We start from the raw sequence: 25,560 nt of genomic DNA on the forward strand, positions 1-25,560 counted from the left end.
GGACTTTCAGAGAGCCCAAGCTGCTGGATCGGCTGCTGGGAGTGTGCCTAACCCACCGTGATGCACATCTAATAGGGAGTACCTCATCCCATGCTGACAGTATCTTAATAGCCCTGACATATCCGGGGAATACGTGTTTATGAGACTTTAGTAGTTAACTTTCTTCATTCAAGGAAGCAGAAAGGGCTGTGTGATTAGTTCAACCCCAAGTTCTTAAGTAGAACTCAGGACTGCAGGGATGGCCATAAATGGAAGAGAAGATTATACCCTTGGTATCAGCATATCATCATGTGTAATGGGATGGCTTTCCTTTTCAGCTGTTGGGAAAAGGTCAGGCATTCTGTTTCACATGTTGCTGCTGATGCTGTTGCAGGCCAAGGGGCTTTAATGTTATTTGTGGAACTACTGGCGTTTTCAGTGGGATCTCCCCTCATAGGAGCAGCAACTCGAGGAACACCCAGCACTGTATCCACAAGTATTGGTGGATTTGTGTGTATAATGTCATGAAATCCTCTACCTCATAATAAAAGAGTGGGTGGACTAAGGCTGTTTGGCTTAAAGGGCTTTGCAACATTTTAATATATTAAAACAAGAGGCATCTGCTAGAAAACATTCTATTGTATATAACCCGAGCTTTTAAAAGCAAGTTTTCTTTGGCACTTCTCACTCCCTCCCTCCCCTTTCCCTAGCGTATTGCAAAAAGCTCTCCAGTGCTAAGGCATTGGCAGGGTATGTAAACAGCAACCAGCATATGTGGAAGAATAATACAAAGCTTTTTTTTTCTTTTTTTTGTTGTGTCTAATACTGTCTGTGGAGCAAGCATAAATAACAGGATCCATGCTAAGAAGTGTGGGCTTCCCACAACCCCTATTCCCCCTTTCACCTTGTGATTGGGCTGGGGTTGCATGGAGCCTGACAGGGGACCTGGACCCAACCTTTCATTTCTGTTACTCTTCAAGAGGCCCAAAGTTCCCTCTACTCTCATTTTGGCCCTGTAAGAAAAGGCTGGTGGTTGGGGTTTAGGCTGGGAAAGTTCAGAGTGCTGGTGTTTCAAAGTAGAAGGCACAGGCCCCAGAGGAGCTGCAGGGACCCTAGTCACTACCTCTTGTTCTTCTGGGACAGGAAACTGGTTTGATGATTTGGTAGTTTCTCCAGAATATTGGATCTAGAGATTACGTTTTTGAGAAGAGTTCTTCCATGTGACCTCACAGAGGCAGGGATGAGCTCTTCCTAAGTCCCTTGGTGTTGGAAGGCCGAGAATGGGGACATGAGTCTTATAATTGGACAGGAAATGCCCATGTTACCTGTTCAGAGTGCTGTGTGTAGGACACATTTAGGCATGACTAGAGGCTACCCAAGACCCAAGTATCACCCGCTCCACTTCTCTCGGATCATCCTTGCCATGTGACAGAGTCAGTGTCTTCAGTCTAGACGCTTGGCTTTGTCCAAAAAATAGCTCCTCTGAGCCTTGCATAAGATTTGGGTGACACTCTGATAATGGTGTTTATCCCTAATTATGTACTTTTTCCACCAGCCACCCGCATGCAGGATTGGTTGGTTTCTAAAGCTGCCACCCGCATGCAGGATTGGTTGGTTTCTAAAGCTGCCATCCGCATGCAGGATTGGTTGGTTTCTAAAGCTGCCTTTCGCACCGGCCCAGATTCCCCTCTTGCATAGTTAACCTGAGAAGCAGCACCTGTTAACTCCCACTAGTCCTTGTCACCTGGCTTGTCCACTAAATAGGCTTGTTGATAGTGGAAACCTGGATCAGAGAAAGGTCCGATGTCTAGAGACAGACCGGGCCGACTTAAAGGACAGTGAAGAGAGAGAAGGTAATTCCCAGACTCCCATCATACCCTGATAAGGCTGAAGACTACCAATGAGGCAGTGTAGACGGATCGGGGAGTACCTGCGGAGGAGCCCACCTGGACTACCCTGTGTCCTTCCACTCTTTGGTGGAGCGTTACAGATTTATGGCCCTTCTCCCCCAACCCCAATAGGCACCAGTAATGTGGCTGCCAGAACTAGCTTGGGCTGGCACAGAAATATGTCACGGGTGTCTTCTGGGATTGTCTGTCGCTACCCCCAGGGGGACAGCCCTCTGGAAAGCGGCAAACACCTTCCTACCTCCATTTCCCCAGCCTCCAGGGCTAAAGCGCGTGAGAGCAGGTGCAGTCATCAGCACGACCTCAAATCTGTTGACGTGCCAAAAGACGTCTTTGAGGGTCCTGGAGAAGCCGGGGGAAGAAACCCGGGGCCAGTTTGTTCTAAAGTGTCATCCACCCTGGTCCTAGACGGTGGTCTCGCTTTTCCAGAGGCCTGTTTTCATGCAACTGCCGCCAGTGGCCTCTGCGCCTGTCATACTGATGTCGTCGTACTTGCCCCCCTTGGGGGCGCCGTTCAGACTGGCCGTGTTTAGCGGGTAGGAGCGGCGTTTGCTCTCCTCGAGCGCCCCGCCCCCGCTGCTGCCCTTGAGGTTGTCACGACTGGTGCTGCGACGCTGGCCTGGCCGCCCCGCCTCGGGGAGCGGGGCTGCACTCGTGTCACTGCCCTCCGACGGCGTGAGCATGGGCTCGCCCTCGTGTTGGCGCCCGGGGCCCGGGCTGTTGCGACTGCTGCCCGGGTAGCTGTCGGATGGACTGTTGTGCAAGCTGCCACTTTCGCTGCTCAGCAGCTCGGGGGCCCCCGCTGCTGCGCTCGTCGGCACGCCCCCACGCAGGGCTTTGAGCCGGTTTTTGCCGCCGGCTTCCCCTGCACGATGCCCCTTGGCCCGACTCTTGTGCGCTCGGCGCCCATGGGGCAGGTTGTTGGGGTGGCGTGGAGCGAGGCTTCCCCGAGAGCCTGTGGGCTCTGGCTCAGCTTCCCCGCAGGCCGCCACCCCTGCCTCGCACACCTGATTCTGGGCCAGCTGCAGGTTGGTGAGCTTGCAGGGGCCCAAAGGTAGTGCGTGGCCACTGCTCCCACTTGGGGAGGATTTTAGGGAGGCCGGGCTCTCTCCAAACACTGGGGACCCGTCCTCTGGGGTGGTGGGCAGGGCACGGGGTGGGGCATGAGAGGCCGAGGCCAACGCAGGGGGACAGCAGGGGCGCCAAGAGGCCCTAACGTCTCTGCGCCTGGCACAGTGGTGGGTGAAGACAAAGAGGCCCAAGGCGGAGGCTGCCACCCCGTATAGACAGCTGTATACCACTCGGGGCAGCCAGCGCTGGGACACTGCCAGGGCTCCACAGCCCCACATGGCTAGGTATAGGAAATGCGTGGTCACCAGCGCCCCCAGCTGGGCTCCCGGAGAATAGAGGCCATCACCATTCTCTAGGGGCCCTGGCGTTGCCACCCCAGAGCGCCCAGCAGCCAGCAGGGAACCTGAGTCACTCAGGAGGGGGCCACCGCTCCTAAGCCTGGTGGGACCCCTCAGCTCCTCCCCTGGTTCCAGGGAAACTCTGCTGTTTTGCCCCTTTGGGTGCTGTGGCAGAGGACCCCTTAAGCGCAATCCTGCACACAAGAAGTAGATCCAGGTGACCAGAAGAATCAAAGCAACGGGGATGTAGAAGGCCCCTAGGCTTGGACGCCACTCCAGCCAGCAGCTGTGAGGAAACACAGAGGCCGTGGGTGAGGAGGGGAGCATGTCTAGGTGGGGCCCTTAGGCTGGGGTGGTAGTGGTGGTGAAGAACAGATGTGTGCAGAGGGAGGGACAGGCACAGTTAGCATGCAGCCAGATGAACGTGGCTTGGCTTGAATCTTTGGTTAGGTAGTCCCTTGCAGGTACCCCTGCCAGTGAACTAGAAGGCATGGGTACCTGGGGCAGGGATGAGGGATGGGGGGTGGGGGTGAGGCAGGTTTGAAAACATGCAAGGAACAGACTCACTATGTGCTGTGGTCCTGATAGTTGTGGATGTTGACAGCTGCCGTGATTCCACAGATAATTAGTGGGATCCCTCCAGCAATCAAGTAGAACCTGGAGAGGATTGAGGTTTGGGGAAGCAAGGTGAGACAGGGGAGCGGAGAAACCAAGTGCTCAGAACTCTTGGACTCATCTCTGTACAGTCCTCCTTCCCCTATAAACTCTGTTAGAATGTTTTGCCAGGGATTCAGGTCAAGTGGGTTCCTAGAGGACTTGGCCAAGATTATTCCAAAGGACTGTGTGGCCATATGTAGCCTAGAACCACCTCAGGCATTGCTGCTTCTTGCCTCAGGGAGTGATCTCCTCTGGACCTTAGAACCACCTTATAGGACTCTTTGGAAATCCTACTCTATTCTCTAGGGTTGCTATGAGGTGGAACCGACTTAACAGCAGCAGGGAGTTTTTGGTGCTTTGTTTTCACCCCTCCCTCCTCCCCTTCCCCGTGTCTTTTCCATTGCACAGCATCTACCGGAGCATGGGACGGGGAGCAGGTAGGGCAGAGTCCCCTTCCTGTGGAGGAGGTGCCCTCCAGGTGAGTTCCTTGTGAAGCACCCGCGCCTTCACACCCATCCAGAGCAGGGTCGAGAGTGAAGAGTAGTGCAGAGTGATGCCCACCTGTGGGGTCGAGGCAGTGAGGTTGAGGGACCTGGGCTGCTCCTTCTGGGCCATCCCAGAACCTCTTCCCTACTAGCATTTTTCCATCTCTTTGCTTCCTGTCCCAGCTCCACAGCTCTTTTATGCCAACACACCTCCCCCTCATACCCGGATACTCCTCAGGGCTCTGTCCTTGCTGTTACTGTGTCTGCTTCACTCCATGGTTCTCTTCCACACTGGGACTCCCCATTATCCCATCACTTAACTCTCTGGCTCACGTCTGACTTTTCTTTGCAGGTCCTCACTCTCCACGTTCAAGTCCCATCTCTTCTTCTGACCTCATTCTTACCTCTGGCAGGCCCCTCCCACCTCCCCATCCAGGTGGGACCGAAAATACTGGGGCAGAAGCCTGTATGTGTGAGCTTCTCTTTTCTTCTCAGCAGCTCCCTCCTCTACACCCAGGTCACCATCACTAATCATGGAGGGGTCACCACTGCCCTTCCCCAAGCCTGCCCAAGCCCTTTGTGCTTACCGCCTGGCAGGCCACCTGGTAGTTAGTGAGGGTGATGCCTCCCGCAAAGACGGCAGAGGTCATGGCCATGTGGAAGCAGATGTTCAGCAGCATGTGCCAGCCTTTCCGGGAGACATGGATGGAGCTGCCCCAGACAAGTCTTTGATTAATTCCCCCTGCCCCAGGGTCAGACCTGGGGTGGGGGTGTCTCCAGGTCACTGGGAGAGTCAAAAGGGAAGGGCAGGTATCTGTGTGCAGCAGGTGTGTGTGTGTGTGTGTGTGTGTGTGTGTGTGTGTGATAGCGACCACAGGGAAGAAGTCTTCCACCCCCAGATGTAGTTCCATCCTCAGAACTTTGAAAGCCCGAGGAAGTCAGGTGGGCCCACCTGAGGAGGAGACACTGCCAATGCTTAATGAAACCCACAGTCTTCCCCCCACTCCAGAACTCCCTCTTCCAGCAAGAGCGCCCACCTGTGGTTGAGGATGTATGTGATGATGGTGGAGAAGAGGCAGAGCAGTAGCAGGGCTGTGCAAGGGTACACGACGGGATGTAGCCCTGCCCCTGAGCCCCCAGCCTCTCGGGGAAAAGCACTCAGCTCCTGCAGAAAGGGAGGAAGGAGGAAAAGAGTATTAGGAAAGCAGCTATGGAGGCCTCTTCAGCTCCCCCAAACAGTTGTCTTTCTTAAACTCTGCCCGCCTTCATGTTAACAAGGATGTAAGCATCAGAAGTCTGCTCTTAGAAGATCAGTCTTAGGGAGCCTCAACAATCGACTTTTTGCCTCTAGCCTGATAGTATTCTTGGAAATTCTGGTGATCTTCAACCTGAAGAATCAGAGATGAGGGAAGAGAAGAGGGAGAAGCTGTCTGTGTAATACAGTGGCATGTTGCTTAGGGGGTCTGGGAAAGTGGAGTGGGAAGTGTGAAGGAGAAAGAGTAGGGGCAAGCATGAGGATGGGAGCCAGAAAGAGCAGAAACGTTCCAATGCTTCCGCTGTCCCCCCAGTGAAGGATCTCGGTTAGGGTTAGGGTTAGGAGTTGAAGGCTAGGCAGAGTAGTTCCAAATCCACCTCTCTTGGCATGGCAGTGGAAGGACCTCCTTGTCTCCTGAAAGGAGCAGAGACATGGTGGGAGACCAGGCAAACAGTGCCCCAGGGTCCTGTCACGGGGTTGGCTTGGCCTCGGAACCTTTATTTCTGTCGCCCCAGGTGATCAGAGTGCCTCACATGCATTCCCTGTCCTCTTCAGCCTCCACTTCACCCACCATGAGCACAGCCACGTTGCCCAACTGCTGGCAGTACAGGTAGCTGACATTGGGCTGGCTGGAGCGGAGCTGGCAGCCCTCAGAGCTCCAGCCTCTGGGACCCCCAGGTCCCTCCTGACTCCATGATGCTGCCACCGGGTCAGCCCCCTCAGCCCAGTGTCGCAGAGAAATGGCCACTGGTTCCGTCAGGTTTCCCACGCCACAGCCACCTACAGGAGGAAAAAGACGTTCACACGTGCCCAGGGCCCTTCAGAGAGGTGGGGTCAGGACGGACTAAGAAACAGCAGCCTCAGCATAGAAATACCTGCTCTGGGCAGAGCACTGGGCTGAAGTATGATGGAGCCCGTGTTATTAGGTGTGAAACATAGCCCTCCTATGAAGGGGCCTCCTTTTAGCCAGTGGGCACAACGGATGAAAAAAATAGAATTACTCTAAATGCCGTATGATTGGTGCTAAATTAACAAGTGCTCTGAGGAGATAAGACTCAGGGTGGGGTGCCTGGGGGAGTATCCGATATTCAGGGAACTGGGGCTCAGTCTTAGCCCTGCAGAGAGTCAAATGAGCAACCCTGAGAGAGAAGTTGGCATCACAATAGCGATGTGGGATAAAGGAAGGGCAAGCAGAAGGCATTCCCCGTAGGGAGAGGAGCCCAATGACCAAGTGCTGTGAGGGGAACGTTGCCGTGAGGGGAACGAACTGCCACCACCCCTCACATGCTTCCACGCTAAGATGGAGCTTGTCCCCTGGTAACCCTTCCTTATCCTTAAGGCTCAGTGAGACCTGTGGTTCTTCAAGAAAGGCCTGCCAGGGCCCTAATTAGGTTAGGGCTTCCTGATACAAGCTCCAATGTGGAGTGCACAGCTGCTCGGTAATACGGGTTCCACTTACAAAGTGTTCCAAGCCTGTCTTCCTGGTGACTTGTATGTTCCTTGAGCTGACTTGGGTATGAGTACAGCCCTAGCCCCAGCCTGGCGCATGACAAGTATTCAGTAAGTGCTTAGGGTCGGAACAAGTGACCTGATGAAAGTAAGTCTTCCAGGGTCAGGGAATGAACCCAGGGAGTGAGAGAAAAGCCTCTGGCAGTGAGAAAGGGACATTTCACAGTGCTCTAGATGATGGTGGAGGAAGATGGGCTTAGTCCTCACTGCAGCAGGGAATGACTGAATGAAGGCCTTTGAGGAGTTCTCTACCTTGTGGCCGCATGTGGGACAGCCTAGAGATGGTGAGAGGTAAACAAAGTTGGGGGTGGCTACCCGTGACAGGCCAGGTTTGGGAAGGAGAGGCCAAGGATAGGGGTAAGTTTTCAGGCTGGATGGTGGGAAGAATACCTGGGTAAGTAGGGGAGCCTAACAATTAAGTGCTCATTTACTAACTGAAAGGCCAGTTATTTGAACCCACTAGCTACCCTAGGAGATATTGAGAGATGCTTCCGTAGAGACTAGAGCCTTGGAAATGCTCTGGGGCAGTCCTTTGGGTGCTATGAGTTGGAATTGACTCAATGGTAATGATTACTTTTGGTTGTGGTGGTGTTTTAAGTGAGATAACTGGTCCAAGAGAAAAAGGGTTAAGTTGGGTGGAGAGAGGTGTACCTGAAGTGTGGGTGCAGTTTGCCCATCCTGTCCCCCACATGCCAGGCCCCGAGCTAGATGGTGAGTCAAATGTGATATATCCCTCCCACCACCCACGTTGTTCTTCCTTCTGTGAATGCCTCCTTCCTGTGTGGATCTCTACCCTCCCTAACCCCCCACCCCTAAACCTACTGCTTTCCAATCAATTCTGATCAATGACCCTCCATCAAGGTTACAAGGCTAGAAATCTTAATGCGGTGAAGTGGTCTATCTGTCTTCCTCAGAATGGCTAGTGGATTTGAACCACCAACCTTTTGGCTAGCAGCCAACACATAAAGCACTCTGTCACCAGAGCTCTACCTCTCCTAGTGTCCCCAGGAACGTCATCCTTCAAAGCCCGTCCATATCAATCCCAGCTCTGAAAAGGCTGGAGCCTCGTTAGCACATGCCTGGCCTATTGAGAAGCCCCCTCTAACACCCCTGTGTTGCCCTGGAATGATATTTCAACCTCTCATTGCTCAGCTAGATGATAAACTCTGGGGCTGTGCTTCCAGCAGGCCCCAAGACCTATTTGCTGTGTCTGAGTCACTTCCAACTCATAGTGACCCTATGTGTGTGAGAGTAGAACTGTGCTCAGTCGGATTTTCAGCAACTTTTAAAAAAAGTAGATTGCCAGATCTTTTTTCCCCCAGGCACCCCGAAACCTCCAATCTTTAGGTTAACAATTGAGCACTAGCCAGGGAGTTTTTATAGCAGGTTATTATTGCTCGCATGTGTGCAGGCACCTGGGACAGATAGGGTTATGCCAGTGGTTTTTGGAAGAGGTGGGTTAAACATTTGTACTTATTTCTTTCTTGAAATTTGACACATCTAGACTATGAAAAGTCCGGAAGCAGGAGCAGCATCCACTTCCGAAATGGCTTGCCTCCAGAAACTCTATGTACAAACAGTGCTCAGGCCTTTCGTTCATAGGGTCGCTATGAGTCATCTACGACTTCACGGCACCTAACAACAACAACAGACTATAAAAACACCTTCGTCCTAGAAAGGGTTAAACCAGGCTGCTCCTTGGAAGCCAGAATTCTGAACTTCGTCTGACATACTTTGGGCATGTTGCAAGAAGGGAGCGGTCCTTGGAGAGGGAAATCATGCTTGGGAGGGTGGAGGGACAGCGCAGGAGAGGAAGACCCTTCGTGAGACGGATTGATTCAGTGACTGGGGTAATGGGGGTAGGTGTGTCGGAGACAGCGCAATTGGCACAGGACAGAGCAGGGTTTAGGGCTGTTGTACATAGGGTTGCTATGAGTTGCAGGCAACTCGACAGCACATAACAACAACAACAGACAATAAAATTAAATGTCTTTTCTCTTCTATCCCTTTTGTGTCCAGCCCAGACCCAGCCACCTTGGAAAACAGTTAAGGCACCCACGTCCTCTGCCTATTCGGCTAGAACACTAGGGGGTGCTGTGGGTGAGGAAGAAGCCGGAGCAAGGGGTTGAGCGCAGACGTTTGCGAGGGATCCTGAGAGCACGAGTTCACCCTTACTGGTTCCTGCAAAGATGACAGGGGTGGCCACGCCGCGCCTCTTGCCAGGCCCAGCGGCTCCAGGGCGGGAGGTGTTGCTGTGGCTGCGGAACAGGCGGCCGTTTCGGAAGATGAGCAGTTGCAGGGTGCAGTCTAGAGGTACTGGGGGAGCCAGGGCAGCCGGAATGGACGAGAACAGACTAGGGGGCAGCTGGATGGAGGCCAAGGCCACGCTGTTCTGGGGAGGACATGGGCGTTCCTCAGAGACACCCAGGAATTCCAAGGACTCCAGTGTCTTCCAGTCCCCTCCTCGGCCTCCCTTCTCCTTCCATCCCCCTATCCCCTCCACTTTTCTGAATCCCAGCTCCTCTCAGACCTCTCCCCCTCCCGCCTCCATCAGCACCGAGTTGGGCAGCTGCCCTTCATAGTCCCTTGCCAGCCCCACTCCTCCTCCCTCCAGTGCCCACCTTGACGTGGAAGGATGACAGGGAGATGTTGGGCCTGCCGGTGGTACAGTGGAAACGGAGCTCCTGGTCAACCAGGGGCTCAGACTCAGCCTGGGGGTTCAGGCCAGGGCTACCAGGGCGCACCGCAGATGCCCCCACTTCCGTCTTTTGGAAAGCTGTGCAGGTCAAACCCACGTAGCCCTGCGGCTTAATGAGGTGGGCCTCCAGTGCCACGTTCCTTGTGTTCTAGGGACAGCAACTTGTCAGCCTCACTTTGGTAGAAGACACCTCTCTGTCTCTCTCTCTCTCTCCTTCGCACCCCCTCCCTGCGTATCTGTTAGTCGTACCGCCCCTCCCCTCTATTCCCCACTGTGTCTTCTCAGCGCTGGGGGGTCATGTCTATCATAGTCTTACCCGACCACCTGCAGAATCTTCTTCTTCCTCTCAACTTCCACCCAGCACTTGACCCTCTTCCTGCTCACGTCTGACCTTGTGCTAGTGTTTGGTTCACTTGCTTTTATTCGGCTAAGCTCTAGACTAGTGATGTAGCTTACTTTGGTACCTCCTTAAGTGCTAAGCATACTATCCTGTATGTAGAAGGTACTGCACTGTGATTGTAAATTGGCTAACTACAGTTTGCATATATCACCCTCTTCTCAAGGAACAAAAGATCCCATGATGCCCCACTCACCTGCAAGTACCCTCTGCCTCCTTACAAGCCTTCCCTTTATCCCTTCTACCCCTTGGGCCCTTTCTTCTGTTTCTTCCTGCCAGGTTATCCCTTCAACTAATGAGCCTTGCTAGTACAGTGGTTAAACATGCAGTTGTTAATGGAAAGGTTCATGGTTCAAACCTACCAGTGGCTCTGTGGGAGAAAAGGCCTGGTGATCTGCTCCAGTAAAGATCATAGCCTAGGAAACTATATGGGGCAGTCTTCCTCTAGGGCCTTCAAGGGTCACTGCGAGTCAGAATCGATGGGAGGGCACCCAACGCATCCCTTCAACTTCACTCCTCACCATAAAGTCTTTAACATTTCGTGTATCACTGACTTTCCTCGCCCTTGCTCTGCTCTAGTAATAGAAGTTGCTATCATCCAATTCAACATTTAGTTGTGTCAAGTGTTCCATGCTGGTTGGGGTCAGGGAAGGTGCATACTTGAACTTAACCACTGGGAGAGCTCTCTCCCTTCTGCAGGATGAGGACTGTCCCTAGCCTGCTTGAAGGCTCCTGTCTGCTGTAAGGCCCCCTCAGTGCTTAGCTCCCACGATGACCCACATTACCACAGAGATGTGCTGGGAGTGGGGGTTGAGGGCGGCCCCCCCGATGCGCTCCAGGGCAGCCACGATGCTGCTGCAGGCCTTGTCCTCGCGCTGGGCCAGCCACAGCAGGTGCTCGTCCACCAGCATCAGGTTGCTGGCCATATCCACCATCACCTCCACCAGCTGGGAGGGACAGGGGAGTCACTGAGGGCAGGAAAGGGGCTTGGGACCCAGGGACTGGCATGAGGAGGCTTGGCCAAATGGTGGTTTCCAGTGGAATCTCACCTCTTTGATCTGATCAACATAACCTAAAAATTTCCGGATCATCTGAGCCACATAGACTACGTCCATCATGTCTGAAAAGCTGGCAGCCTCGGCCGTGTACACCCGCAGCTGGTGGGCCAGGGTCAGAGCGTTGGAGGCGTTGATGGGCATCTGGTGGTGTTGAGGGAAAAAGAGGGTCATCCTATCCAGTTCTTCCTCCTCCAGAACTGCCCCAGGAGGCCTCTCTCTCCAGGGCTGTAGCTTAGAGCACCAGTGGGGGGGAGGGGCGGCAGGATGACACCACCAGCTGGGGCTAATCAGGATCAGAAGCACATAGGAGGCACTGAGCTCATCAAAACCCGAGTTAACACTAGATACATCACCCTTTCCTTAAGTTGTACCCTCCCCCCTCCCCAGGGATGCCCTTGATGTGCTGCTGGTGGAAAAAGAAGCCTGGGGTGTGGAGTGGAGGCCAGGTCCACACTTTCTTAGTGGTCTTCCTTAGAGGTCTGAATGCAGAGTCCCCAGAGATAAGGTGCAGCCTCAAAGCCCTTCCTGTGCCCACCACTGCAGCCTTGATGGTGGGCTTCCCTTGGCCCGTGGTGTCGGTGGGGTTCTGCCCTTCCTGATGCCCTGAATCTGAGTAGATAGGGTGCCCCATCCCAGCCGTCTCTTGGCCTCACCAGCACGAAGGTGTAGAGGACCCGGGTGATGTCGTTGGTGTACAGACAGTGGGAGTAGTCTCCAGGTTCCCAGCGGCCAGCACGGTCACACCGGCGTGAGGCTCGGGTACCTGGAGCGCCCCCGCTTAGGGGCACAGAAGTAAAAGGGTACTGCAGGCAAGACTGGTAGGCTGTGATGCCAGCCAGAGTTCGAGGCCACCTGGGGCAGAGGGGAGAAAGGAGCAAATGACCCAGGTGTTCAGAGTAGGGCCCCACCCTGCCTGGGACCTTGGGGCTGGGCCGAGGAGAGGGCCTTCCATGCTCAGCTTCTAATGTTGTAGTGTTCTGACAGTGCTGTCACTAATGGTACTGGGTCTGGATCCAGAGATCTCATTGGCTTTAGCCACATCACTTCACCCTTCTGAGACTTCGTAGTCACTGCTGTACAATGGCGAAATAATGCCTGCCCTTAACTGATAGGGTCATAGAGGTATTAAAATGTGATATTTCTTGGAGAAGAGCTTTTTAAGCTGTTAATTTACAAAAAGAAAATTAAAATCTTCAATTTTGTGTAGCAGTTCTAAGATGGTGATTTTATACATAAAGGGAAGGGATTTCTAAATGTAATAATCACAAGACTTAGGGCGGAGTGACAAACGATGCTGCGTGATCCTGTCCTTCTGTGGTCTCCGGCAACAGTGACAGGGGCCTGGCCTGGGGTAGTAGTGGTGCTAGGGGCAGAATGGAGGCCTGCTCCATGGGGAAGCCCTCTGTAGAGCAAATCCAAACCTGAAGTCCCCGCGGTTGTTGGCGACTCGTTCTGCAGGGCAGTAGGAGGCGGAGGTCTCCAGCACCACAATCTCCACCTTCTTGCTGGTGTTGCCCTGGGCTGTGGACACGGAGCACTCCCATTCACCAGAGGCCCACACGCCGATGTGAGACAGGGTCAGCTCGCTGCAGAGAGGTGCAGGAGGACTCACAGGCCTGCTACCCTGCACCCCTGAGAACCCCCAAGCTGGCCCACCCACAGGTGCCATGCTCTGGGATGCAGTGCATTCACTTCTGATTCTTACCCCTGCCCCTTTTTTTCTGTTGTTTAATTGAGGAGAGATACGACTCCTTTTAGTCTGACTGGGAACCTACTTTCTGTGCTTCAGGGTCCCCATCTTTATTATGGAGATCAAGAAAGCACAATGGTTAAGAGTTCACCTGTTAAGCCCAAGGTTGGGGCTTTGAACACACCAACCACTTTTTTGGGGAAAAGAGCTGGCGATGCGCTCCTAACCAGAAGGAGCCTCAGCAGGGAGAAGTACAGTTCTCGCTCCTGTGTGTTCGCTATGAGTTAGAGACTCAGTGGCAGTGGGTTAGTGACAGCAGCACTGCAAAGAGAATGCCATGCTTGCAGGACCATGTAGACAATCAGCCTGTCAACACAGGTGAGACTGGCTACATACATTTTAAAAGCACTAATTGTTATGTTCCATTGAGTTAGAACCAGTGTCACTGATCCTCCAGAGGGTTTTCAGTGGCTCTAAGTAGCACGGGAGGACATTGCCCATCTTTCTCTTGCAGAGCAGTTGGTAGATTTGAACCGAGTGCCTTTGCATTGGCAGCACAACTCCTTACCCACTAGGCCACCAGTGCACTAAAGAAATGTCAAATAGAATAATTTCTTTTTCTATCAGACATTACTTTCAATTTTGTAATCAGACCATCTATGACTCGGTCCTGGGACCTCATAAATATGCATACACATACGTGTGTCCAGGTGAACACATACATGTCCAGAGACATGTGTAGGCATAGTCCTGTCAATGGGTGGGAGGTGGGTGCTGTGGCCAGCCCTCGCCCTGCAGAGTCTGAGAAGGGGTGGCTGGGTACCTGGTGATGAAGGTGCAGTCGTGGATGAGGCTCTCCCCCAGGAGAACACCTGCCTGCTCGTCTCCCTCCACGGGGGCCCGGTTGTGGTACCAGTGGATGTGAGTGTCATTGCCCAGGTAGCTGGCAGAACACTGGAAAGGCAACCGGTCCCCCTGGAACACCACTTGGCGCAGCGAAGGGATCAGGTGGTGTGTGTGCAGCTCCAGGGCCCCCTCTGCGGAGGAGACAGCAGACAGTGAGGCCCGTGTGCCTGCCGCCTGTTTACAAGAATCAGGGTGGGGAGGTGTCTAAGGGTGGGCCCCCTCAATGTCTAACTCATACCAGCTGGAGAAGGAAAGAGTCAAGGCAACATCTTTAGAGTTAAGAACAAAGGAGAGGAACTGGCAGGTTTTAGACAAATGAAAATGCTCCTTTCCCTGACATATTTGTTATCCCCAAGAAGTGGGACCTGATAAAAACACAAACAAGCAGACCCAAAGGAAGTTTAGAAGAACTGATGGAGATGTAATGAGGTCTGAAGAGAAGAGGCTGAGCTCAGAACAAGCCCATCACATAGCAACAGTGCTGACACAGTGCACATTGCCCAGTAAACAAGGTAAGCACAGACCTACTTGTGCTTTCTTACTGATCGGCAGTGAACATCAAAGATGTAGTGAAAACTGTGTACAACTGTTCACTAATGATTCATCAGTCAGCACTCATAAGCCCATGCTTATGCTGCTTATTGGGTCATCCACCCTGCTTGAAGACCCTCTAGGGCAGGACAGGCTACAGATCTGAAGGAGCACTGGGGCTGTTCAGAGGACCTCCTGGCCATCATCAGGGCCTGGGTCAGGGAACAGTCAGGGTCCTCATAAGCAGAGGAAGTGCTAACCACAGCGGAGCTGGGTCTCCAGGAGCACACCCAGAGCCTGCGCGTGCAGGGCACTGGGGTAGGAGCAGAGCGTGCGCTCCGACAGCTGCACAGAGTGATTCCGGGCCCAGGACAGCAGCCAGCGCAGGCGACAATCACAGGTCAGGAACTCGGTGCCGACGTCCCTGCAGAGGGGTCATGGAGTAAAGCAGAGGGTGTGTGGGCTCATGGGATGAGGCTGGGGCTACAGGAAGGGGTATGGCTGGAGAAGGCAAAACTAGGTATGTGTGTACTCCCTGCAGCCCCCCATAAGCATGAGGAGTTGAATATGCTGCCGGTTTAGCCACTGTTCCGTCTACTCACAAGGCTGGTCATCGTGGCCCCAGTGCTATCTTTCCCCTCCTGAGCCATAGAAGGGAGCAGGGTCTGAGTCCTTGGGCCGGCAAAGGTACTCACACAATCTTAAGAGCTGGCAGCTCATCAAAGACCCCAGGAGGCAGACTGGAGAAGATGTTCCCGGATATGTTTCTGCAGGGAGCCAGGAACAGAGGGGCAGGGTCTCAGGTCAGAGAAGGGTGGGACGGGAGGAGAGACCTGTTTCCTCCCAAGCCCTCACTCAAGGTGTGCCCTCCACCCAAACTCACAGTCTCAGAAGCTTGGGGAGGCCTTGGAAGGTCTCGGAAGTAAGGCAGCCAATCCGGTTGTTGGAGAGATCTCTAGAGGGACACACACAACCTCAGCAAGGTGACTATACAGTGGTATGGGGTCTGCTTGTGCGAAGGATACAAGTGTGGCAGGGGTTCATGTGGGGTGTGGGATGAAAAATTAGATGAGTTGGGACCAGTGCTGCATTTGAGCTGGAAATGTCCACTTGTTTGACCCCAGACTATGCCTCAGTAGGGTAGGAAGAGAGCTGAGAATAGGGTTGTGGAGAAGGGGTATCCTAGAAATCATGGAATGTCTAGAACTTTCTTCAGGGATCAGAGGCTGGGGCGAGCGGGTAGGGCATGCCACTCACAAGCGCTTCAGCTCCCCCAGACCGAGAAAGGCACCAGGCTCCACCGTGCTGATGAGGTTGTTCTTCAGGTCCCTGTGAGAGTCAAGTGAAAAGGTCTCATCCTGCCGCTCTCTGAGGCCACATTGCTCCTCTGAGGTTAGTGCTCTCATTGTTACCAGGGGGATGAGTTCCTTTCATACTCCAAAACTTTATTCTCTTCTAAATCTCTGCTCTTCTCAGTACTGGTTGGAAAAGTCTGATTAAGGAACATTCCCCTCAGACAATCAGGTCCCAAGGTGATGAGAAGAATCTGTACCTTGACTGCTAACCTAAAGGTAGGCAGTTCAAACCTACCCAGCAGTGCTACAGAAGAAAGAGCCTGGCAATCTACTTCCATAAAGATTATGGCCAAGAAACTACATGGGGTTGCCACGAGTTTGTATCAGCTCAATAGTGACGAACACCAAATGGCCCTTGGACAGGTCTCCTCAGTTTCCCTGAGGACCACCAAGTGTATTGATGGGAAAAAGGCTAGGAAGGATATAGAAGTCAAGAGAGGGTATTGGAAGGGCCTTGCATGAAGACATGAAACATGGTGGAAGCATGGAGTAGAGTGAGATCAGAGCTAGGCCTTGGTTTCCAACATCATTCCTCTCTCAATTACCTTGAATATCTCACTGGGTTGTTACGGGAATAATTTGGAAAAGTAGATGTTAGGGCCTTTTGTGCATGGTGTTCAAAAGGTATATTCTCACAGGACCTGGCCTCAGGGAGGTATTTTTCTAGCTGTTTTATCCCAGCATCTCTCCATTCAACAGGTAAGCAAACAGGTCATGTAGCTGATGAATGACCAAGTGAACTCTGACCTTGGGCAAGACTGTAAATCATCTGAGCCAGAACCCTCATTTCTCAAGTGAAGAAGCTGGGGCCCTGGGCTGGTAAAGTCTTGTTCAACATCATCAGTTCTGTCTTCTCCCCAGGGTCTCTCAGGAGCCCTCGGTGCTGGGACAGAGTCAAGAGGAAGCACTCCCCCCAGCCAAGCTTAGGCAGTTCAGGCAGGACCGGAGGGGGCTGTGGTCCTCCTAGGGAGCCAGAGGCTGAGCTCCACCCACCCTAAGGACCAGTGGCAGAGGAATCATTAGAGAAGAGCCTGACTCAGCCTGGTGTCTCAAACTGCCACGGTACAATTCCCACAGGGAAAGTGCTGAATGGACAGCTCCACCCACTGGGGACCTAGGTGGCCCCAGTCCAACACCTGAGACAGGAGCCTCCCACCAGCGTGTTGAAGCAGGAAGGACCACTGAGGACCAAGTGCGGGCCATCCTCATCTTCTGTGCCTTTCACACTCAGGGGAAGAGGTGCCTTGATAATCTGAGTCACTCGCCTCACCTGCTCACTCAAGGGCAACCTGGGTCTTTCCTGGGCCAAACCAAAACAGGCTTGCAAAATAGCTTCCCAGGAGGCCTCTCAGCTTGACCCAGATACCCTTCTCCTGGGGTGTCTGCATGCTGCATCCACAGTCTCACTCTCTGGGTTCCCAGATCCTCCCTCCCTCACTCCCAGGAGATTATGATGCAGGAGGGTGGGAGATTCTTGGAATAGCAAAAAGAGTCTGGGGGTCTGTGACAGTAAAATGGGAAACTGACAAGGGGTAACTGGGGCCAAGGCTCTGAGCTTCTCCCACGTCCCATCTGAGGCTGAAGGAGGCTCTTGGTTCTGTCTGGCAAAGTGTCAGGAATATTTTTTGGATTACAGGCAGGAGAGGGTTACAGAACAAGCTGGCTCCCTGCTGTGGGGAGAGGAAGCCTGTATCCAGGATGGGGAGGTGCTGTCCCACCAGGAGGCCTGTTTGCACACAGTCCCAGTCAGGGGACATAAACACCCAGAGGGAGTGAGATTAAGAAAACAACCTGCTCAGCCCAGCCCATGGCCTGGGTCCTCACACTTCAGTTTCCCAAAGACTCAGCTTCCCTCCTTGAATCTGCTTGAGCAGGACAGGAAAGCCACCAGGAAGAGCCAGTTTCCTGAAGGAGCGATGGTGGCATACCCAGACTTGCTGGGAGGTTACCCCAGTGCTGGACACATGTGTGCAATTTTGCAGACCCAGAGGATACTCACTGTATACAGAATGCAGACAGAACATGGGACTTGTGTCCTGTCTGCCCAGGGTCACCCTTCCTGCCCATCATCTCCCCCCTTGGCTGCCCAGACCCTGGCCCTCAATGCTCCTCCCCCAGGCTGTTGGAGCATGTGCCCCCTGGCCCCTGTTGGGGTCTGGCCATTCTCAGGGATCTGCCTCCCACCCCCATGCAGGGGACGGGTAGAGGGAAACACATTCCTCATTGTGTCACTTCCCTTCATGGGCTGCCAAGGGGCCAAGACTGCAGCCCCCCACCCCTTCCTTCTCTGCTCACTTATGTTTATTCTCATTTCCTCTTGGTCCCCCCTCATGAGCCCCCCACCCCTCCTGCCCCACTGATGCTTTGCAGATGGGAGCAAGGCGGCTGTTCAGGCCCCAGCCCCTCTTCCTGCCCTCCATTTCCTGAAACCCAGAGCCATGCTGGGGCCTCTCTGAGGGGGGAGCGTCCACTGAGGGCTGGCATTTTTTCCATCTTGCCTCATATCCAGAGTGGCTTTGGAGGTGACCAGGGCAGTTCCCATACATTGTGTAGCCTTCAGGAGCTGGCCTACTTGCCTGGAACCGGCCAGACTTGGGTCCTCTCCTGAGGCAGCTGACAGCTATCTAAAGTGCTGCTCGCTAGGCCGAGCTCTGACAGACCAAAGGCGCCTGAATCTCAGGCAGCTGGAGCCTCCTGGTCTCTTGATAAGGAAGGCAGTTAGCTAGCTCTTAGCTACACCCTCCTTAGTTACGGGAGGAAATGCTGTCATAGAATTTGGATATTATTCTTGGAAGGCCCTTATAGATTGGTGGTTCTAGACCCTTCCCATTTCTTATTGTTGTTAGATTTCATTGAGTTAGTTCTAACTCATAGTGACCTTATGGGACACAAACTAAACACTGCTGCTATGTCATTCTCAAAATCATTGCTATGTTTGAGCCCACTGTTGCAAACACTATGTTGATCTGTGTTGCTGAGAATCTCCCTCTTTTTTGTTGAGTCTCTGCTAAATCCCCAGGTGATGATCTCAACTGATACATTTCCAAAGCACAAATGAGAGTTTTGCCATCCTCACTTCTAAGGAGCATTTGACTGTGCTTTTTCCAGGAGAAATTTGTCTGCAAGTCCAAGGTATATTCAATATTCCCTGCCACTATTGTAATTCAAATGCATCAGTTTTTCTTGAGTCTATCTTGGCACCAGCAGCCAGGAAATCAAAAAACGTATTGCGATGGGGAAGTCTGCTGTTAGGGACCTCTCTAAAGTACTCAAGAGCAACGGTGTCTCTCTGGAGACTAAGGTCCGCCTGATACAGGCCATGGTCTTTGCAATCACTTGTTATACATCAGAGAGTTGGATAATGACTAGGGAGGACAGAAGGAGAATTGACGCCTTTGAGCTGTGGTGCTGGAGAAGAGTATTGAATGTACCATGGACTGCCAAGAAAACAAACAGATTCATCCTAGAGAGGATTAAACCAGGCTGCTCCTTGGAGGCAAGGATTCTGGGGCTTCATCTGACATACTTTGGACATGTTGTAAGGAGAGACAGGTCTTTAGAGAGGGATGTCATGCTGGGGAGAGTGGAGGGACAGCGCAGGAGGGGAAGACCCTCTATGAGATGGATTGATTCAGTCTCTGGGGTAAACGGGGATGGGTGTGTCAGAGGCAGTGCGATTGGCACAGGATAGAGCAGGGTTTAGGGCTGTTGTACATAGGGTCGCTATGAGTTGCAAACGACTCGACGGCACATAACAACAGCAACAACACCTTATTAATTGTCCAGCATTCATATATATGTGTGAGTTTGTGTGTGTGTATATATATATATATATATATGAAAATTTAAGATATGACTTGGGTCAGGTGCACCTTAGTCCTCAAGGTGACATCTTCGCTTTTTAACACTTTAAAGAAGGGGGATTTCTTAGCAGATTTTCCCAATGTAATGCATTATTTTAATAACTTGACCACTGCTTTGATGGAAGTTTAGTATAGATCCACATAAAGTCTTTGACAACTTCAGTCTTCTCTCCATTTATTATGATGTTGCTTTTTGATCCAGTTGTAAGGATTTTCGTCGTCTTTATGTTGAGGTATAATCTATACTGAAAGCTATATAGTCTTTGCTCTTCATCATTAAATGTTTCAAGTCCTCTTCACTTGGAACAGGTTTTTATAGAGGCTTTTGCCAATCCTGATGTCATGCTCTTCTTCACACAGCACAGATTCTCGGATTAGTTTCTTGGCATAAAGATTGAATAAATGGTGACAAGATGATAATCTGATGCACATCATTCCTGACTTTTAACCCTGTAGTACCCCTTTGCCTGCACTGGCAAATGCCTTTGCATATTCAATCAAACACAGATAAAGATCTTGCTGGTGTTGTTTTCAACCAAGCTCCAGCTAGCATTAGTAATGAATGCTTTCCCTTATTCTAAGTCCTCTTCTGAATTCAGCATGAATTTCTGACAGTTACATCTTGATGTACTGGTGCATTCATTTTTAATAATCTTCAGCATAATTTTACTTGCGTGTGTGCTAGTAATGCTGTTGTTTAATGATTGATTTCTACATTCTGTTAGATCACTTTTCTTTAGAATGAGCACTTACATGGATCTCCTCCAGTGGATTGATCAGGGAGCTATTTTCCAAATTTCTTGGTATAAATGAGTATTTCCAGCACTGCAACCATTTTCTGAAACATCTCTTAGCATTTCATCAATTCTTGGAGCCTCGTTCTCAGCAATGTCTTCAATGTAGCTTGGACTTCTACCTTTACTACTTTGGGCTCTTAATCATATGCTGCATCCTGAAATAGCTGAATATTAACTAATTCTTTTTATTACAGTCACTCTGTGCATTACCCCCCCATCTTCTTTTGATACAATTGCCTCATTCAATTTTTTGTCCTCCATAACATCTTTCCATATTAACATTTGAAGCCTGAAATTGTTTTCTTAGGTCTTTTAGCTTAGAAAATGCTGAGCATGTTCTTTCCTTCTGGTTTTCTAACTCCAGGTCTTTGCAAATTATAATACTTAGTCTTCTCAAGTTGCCCTTTGAAGTCTGTTCAGCCCTCATAATGTAACATGTCTTCTATTTACTCTACTCTATGTTCTAAAGTAGGTGTCAGAGTCTTTGTTGGCATCTATTTTTTGTTTTTCTTTATTTCCTGTCTTCTTAATCACCTTTTGCTTTCTCTATATTTGATGCAGTAGGTATCATCCCACAACTCATCTGGACTCTGGCTATTAGTGTTCAATGTATCAATCTATTTTTTAGATGGTCTCTAAATTCAGGTAGGATATATCACTAATATCACACACAAAAAAAGTCCTGCTGAAGATTATACAAAAACAACTGGAATAGTACATCAACAGAAAACTACCAGAAATACAACTGGGTTTAGAAGAGGTCCTGGCACTGGAGACATTATCACCAATGTCAAATGGATCTTACAGAAGCAAAGAGTACCAGAAGAATGTTCTATACATTAGAACATTCCAAAGAAGGGTGACCCAACAGATTGTGGAAACTATAGAAGAGTATCATTGATTTCACATGCAAGCAAGATTCTACTGAAGATTATCCAAAAACGACTGGAATAGCACACCAGCAGAGAACTGCCAGAAGTCCAGGCTGGGTTTCAAGGGATTGTGGTATGAGGGATATTGTAGCTAATGTTAGATGGATCTTAGCTGAAAGCAGGGAGTACCAGAGGAATGTCTATCTGTGTTTCATTGATTATGCAAAGGCGTTTGACTGTGTGGATCATAACAAACTGTAGCTGACTCTGAGAAGAATGGGAATCCCAGAACACTTCATCATTCTAATGTGAAACCTATACTTGGACCAGCAGGCAGTCATCAGAACAGAGCAAGGGAACACTGCATGGTTCAAAATTGGGAAGGGCATGCGCCAGGGATGTGTCCTGTCTCCATATCTTTTCAGCCTCTATGCAGAGCAGATTATCCGGGAGGCTGGGCTCTATGAGGAGAATTGTGGCATCAGGATTGGTGGATGATTTATTAACAATCTGTGTTATGCAGATGACACAACCCTGCTTGCTAAAACTGAGGAGGACCTGAAACACTTGCTGCAGAGGGTCAAGGACTGTAGCCTTCAATATGAATTGAGGCTCAATATCAAGAAGACAAAGATTCTCACCACTGGACCAATTGGCAGCATCAGGATGGGTGGTGAAGAGATTGAGATTGTTCACTTTGTTTGGCGCCACAATCAACACTCTTGGCACCAGCAGCCAGGAAATTCAAAGATGTATTGCCATGGGAAAGTCTGCTGTTAGGGACTTGTCCAAAGTACTGAAGAGCAATGGTGTCTCTATGGAGACTAAGATGCTTCTGATACAGGCCATGGTCTTTGCAATCACTTCTTATGCATGAGGGTTGGACAATGACTAGAGAGGATAGAAGTATTGAGGGTACCATGGACTGCTAAGAAAACAAACAGATTCATCCTGAAGAGGGTTAAACTGGGCTACTCCTTGGAGGCAAGGATTCTGAGGCTTCGTCTGACATACTTTGGTCATGTTGTAAGGAGAGACCGGTCCTTGGAGAGGGGCATTATGCTTGGGAGGGTGGAGGGACAGCGCAGGAGGGGAAGACCCTCTATGAGGTGGATTGATTCAGTGACTGGGGTAATCAGGATGGGTGTATTGGAGACAGTGCGATTAGCACAGGACAGAGCAGAGTTTAGGGCTGTTGTACATAGGGTCGCTTTGAGTCGCAAGCCATTCAATGGCACATAACAACACCACCACCACCACCAGAAGAATGCCTACTGTTTGCTATTGTCTATGCAAAGGTTTTTGACTGTGTAGATCACAACAAATTGTAGCTAACCTTGAGGAGAATGGGAATCACAGAACACATGATTGTGCTCATGCAGAACCTATATTTGGACCAAGAAGTAGTTCCCAGAAGAGAACACGGAAACAGTGCATGGTTCAAAACCAGGAAAGGAGTGGTCAGGGATGTATCTTGTTGTCTCCACACCTTTTCAATTTATATGTGGAACAGATCATTCAAGAGGCTTGACTCTATAAAGAGGAATGTGGCATTAGGATTGGAGGAAGACTCATGAACAGCCTATGTTATGATGATACAACTTTGCTTGCTGAAACTGAGGAAGACCTGAAGTGCTTGCTGTTGAATGTCTAGGGCTGTAGTCTTCAGTATGGATTGAAACTCAACATCAAGATGACAAAGATTCTCACCACTGGGCCAAATGGCAGCACCATGATGGATGGAAAAGAGCTTGAGGTTGTTAACAGTTACAGCTTGCTCAGCTCTACAATCAAGACTCTTGTCACCAGTAATCAGAAAATCAAAATACAAACTGTACTGGGAAAATCTTCTGTCAGGAATCTCTCAAGAGTACTAAGAAGCAATGATGTCAGTCTAGAGACTCAGGTGCACATGATTGAGCACGTAGTCATTGCAATTACTTACTATACATCAGAGAGCTGGACAATGACTAAGGATAACAGTAGAAGAATTGATGAGAATGAAAACCCAAAATCTCTGTAAATGTTCATTAAAACAAATAAAATTTAATAATAATTAAAAATAAAAAAAAGAGTTGATGCCTTTGAGTTGTGGTGCTGGAGAAGAATACTGAGCAGACTATAGACTGCTAAGAGAACAAATAGATCTGTCTTTGAGAGGATGAAACCAAGTTTCTCCTTTGAGGCTAGGATTTTGAAGCTCTGTTTCATATACTTTGGGCATGTGGCCAGGAGAGACCAGTCCTTGAAGAAGGACATCATACTCGGAAGGGTGGAGAGACAGCGCAGGAAAGGAAGACCCTGGATAAGATGGAGTGACACAGTAACTGGGTAATGTGTCAGAGTCAGTGAGACCGTTTCAGGATAGGGCAGGCTTCAGAGCTGTTGTATGTAGTGTTGGGATGAGTTGCAGGGGACTTGATGGCACACAACAACAACAACAACAACACTCAAGCTACATTAGCTGTTGTGAACTTGTTTTATCCTTTTCTGTTTCAGTTTGAACTTGCCTATGAGCAATTGACAGTTTGTTCCACAGTCAGTCACTGGCCTTGTTCTGTTTTTTGCTTAGCACATCCTTTCAAAAATGTGAGGCAGACTTTGGACTCATCCCAGAAAAATGAAAAGGCTCAAGAATCCCATGGTAAGATCCTCTGCTTTAGATTGCCTCACGTGAGCCTTCCATTTCTTAAGTGAGGTCATGTGGGCTTATAGAGCTTGTTCAGAACGATGCAGATATTTGCATAAATGTGGAAGCTCCTGCTCTTCCATCTTCTTCTGTGGATCCCTGTTCTAGGAACCGGGGCAAATTGCATTGTGTGGGTAGATCCTCCTGACAAACAACTGGACCAGTGTCCTTTGGCTGCAAGCATAGCCTGTCTAACTCCTTGTCAATATGGAGGGAAGGACCACTCCAAGCCAGGTATCAGCAGGCAGCTGGGTGTTCCCAGGAACAAAACTCCAACCTGTCTTGCTGTGATGCATGGTTCTCTTTGTTAGGAGATAAGAGACTCAGAAAGCTAGGTGTCTAAGTGTGAGTGTATGAACATTAGCAGTAAATGAGAAGATCAGGAAAGGGAATTTATCAAAATTTAAAACATATATGCTCCAAAAGACCTTCATGAAAGTGAAAAGACAGCTTACAGAGTGGGAGAAAATGTCTGCAAATAATATACCTGGGGGGAGGGTGGAAATCATATCTGTGGTAAAGGCGTTGTATTCAGAAGATAGGAAGAAGAACTGAATAATAAAAGACCATTAACTCAGGTGAAAAATGGACAAGAACACATTTCTCCAAAAAAGATAGAAGAATTCTTAACAAGCACAAAAAAAGACGCTCAATGTCTTTGAAAATACAAATCAAAACTACAATGAGATAGTCAAGATGACAGTACCTAGTGTTGTCAAATATGCGGAGGCCCTGGACCCTCTGCATGGGACTAGTGAGAATGTGAAATGGTATAGCCACTTTAGAAAACAACTAGAGAGAGAAGATTACCCTATAATCCAGAAGTTCCACTCCTAGGTATGCATCAAAGAGAAACAAGCACACACCCATATAAGAACTTGTACATAAATGTTGATAGTAGTACTTACAACAGCAAAAAAGTAGAAACAAAATGTGTTATATTCACAGAATTGGGTATTATTTGCCATAAAAAATGAACAAAGAACTGAAATACACTACAATGTCTATAAACCTCAAAAACATGCTAAATGTGGCGAGCTCTGGTGGCCTAGCGGCAAGAAGCTGCACTGCAATCTCAGAGGTGTGCAGTTCAAATCCGCCAGATGCTCTGCTGGAGAAGGAGGACCAATCTTCTCCTGTACCAGTCAGATCTGACTTGGCGGTACACACACACACACACACAAATAATGAAATAAATTTAAAAAAAAATGCTAAACGTAAGAACCCAGTTACAAAATCCTATACTTTTCATTTATATAAAACGGCTAGAATCAGTAAATCCATAAGAGACAGAAAGTAGATTAGTGGTTGCTTAGGGCTGGGGCAGAGGGACAGCAGGAATGGGGAGTGGCTGTTAATGATTCAAGCTTTCTTTTTGGGGATGATAAAAATGAAATGTTCTAAAATTAGATTGTGGTTCTGGTTGCACAACTCAGTAAATGTAATAAAAACATTGAATTGTATTCTTTAAACTGATGAACTTTATGGTATGTAAATGATCTC

At 50.0% G+C, this 25,560-nt stretch overlaps 1 protein-coding gene across 1 annotated transcript in view; it reads right to left on the reverse strand.

Moving 5' to 3' along the window:
• Nucleotides 1-2,211: 2,211 nt before the first annotated feature.
• GPR124 (G protein-coupled receptor 124) overlaps nucleotides 2,212-25,560 on the reverse strand; it is a 56,620-nt gene continuing 33,271 nt past the window's right edge. Inside the window, exons 3-19 of the mRNA XM_006896645.1 lie at nucleotides 15,739-15,810; nucleotides 15,365-15,436; nucleotides 15,177-15,248; nucleotides 14,742-14,905; nucleotides 13,868-14,081; nucleotides 12,776-12,940; nucleotides 12,008-12,206; nucleotides 11,346-11,495; nucleotides 11,082-11,243; nucleotides 9,823-10,047; nucleotides 9,377-9,593; nucleotides 6,264-6,472; nucleotides 5,475-5,602; nucleotides 5,025-5,148; nucleotides 4,368-4,513; nucleotides 3,863-3,952; nucleotides 2,212-3,581 (exon numbers count right to left, since the gene is read on the reverse strand). Of these exons, the coding sequence (XP_006896707.1) occupies nucleotides 2,291-3,581; nucleotides 3,863-3,952; nucleotides 4,368-4,513; nucleotides 5,025-5,148; nucleotides 5,475-5,602; nucleotides 6,264-6,472; nucleotides 9,377-9,593; nucleotides 9,823-10,047; nucleotides 11,082-11,243; nucleotides 11,346-11,495; nucleotides 12,008-12,206; nucleotides 12,776-12,940; nucleotides 13,868-14,081; nucleotides 14,742-14,905; nucleotides 15,177-15,248; nucleotides 15,365-15,436; nucleotides 15,739-15,810 (3,700 nt within the window). The 3' untranslated portion in view covers nucleotides 2,212-2,290. The remainder of the gene's footprint in view (nucleotides 3,582-3,862; nucleotides 3,953-4,367; nucleotides 4,514-5,024; nucleotides 5,149-5,474; nucleotides 5,603-6,263; nucleotides 6,473-9,376; nucleotides 9,594-9,822; nucleotides 10,048-11,081; nucleotides 11,244-11,345; nucleotides 11,496-12,007; nucleotides 12,207-12,775; nucleotides 12,941-13,867; nucleotides 14,082-14,741; nucleotides 14,906-15,176; nucleotides 15,249-15,364; nucleotides 15,437-15,738; nucleotides 15,811-25,560) is intronic.

Source organism: Elephantulus edwardii, unplaced genomic scaffold (assembly GCF_000299155.1).
Source record: "Elephantulus edwardii isolate Elephantulus edwardi_28Jun2011 unplaced genomic scaffold, EleEdw1.0 scaffold00187, whole genome shotgun sequence".
Taxonomy (NCBI): domain Eukaryota; kingdom Metazoa; phylum Chordata; class Mammalia; order Macroscelidea; family Macroscelididae; genus Elephantulus; species Elephantulus edwardii.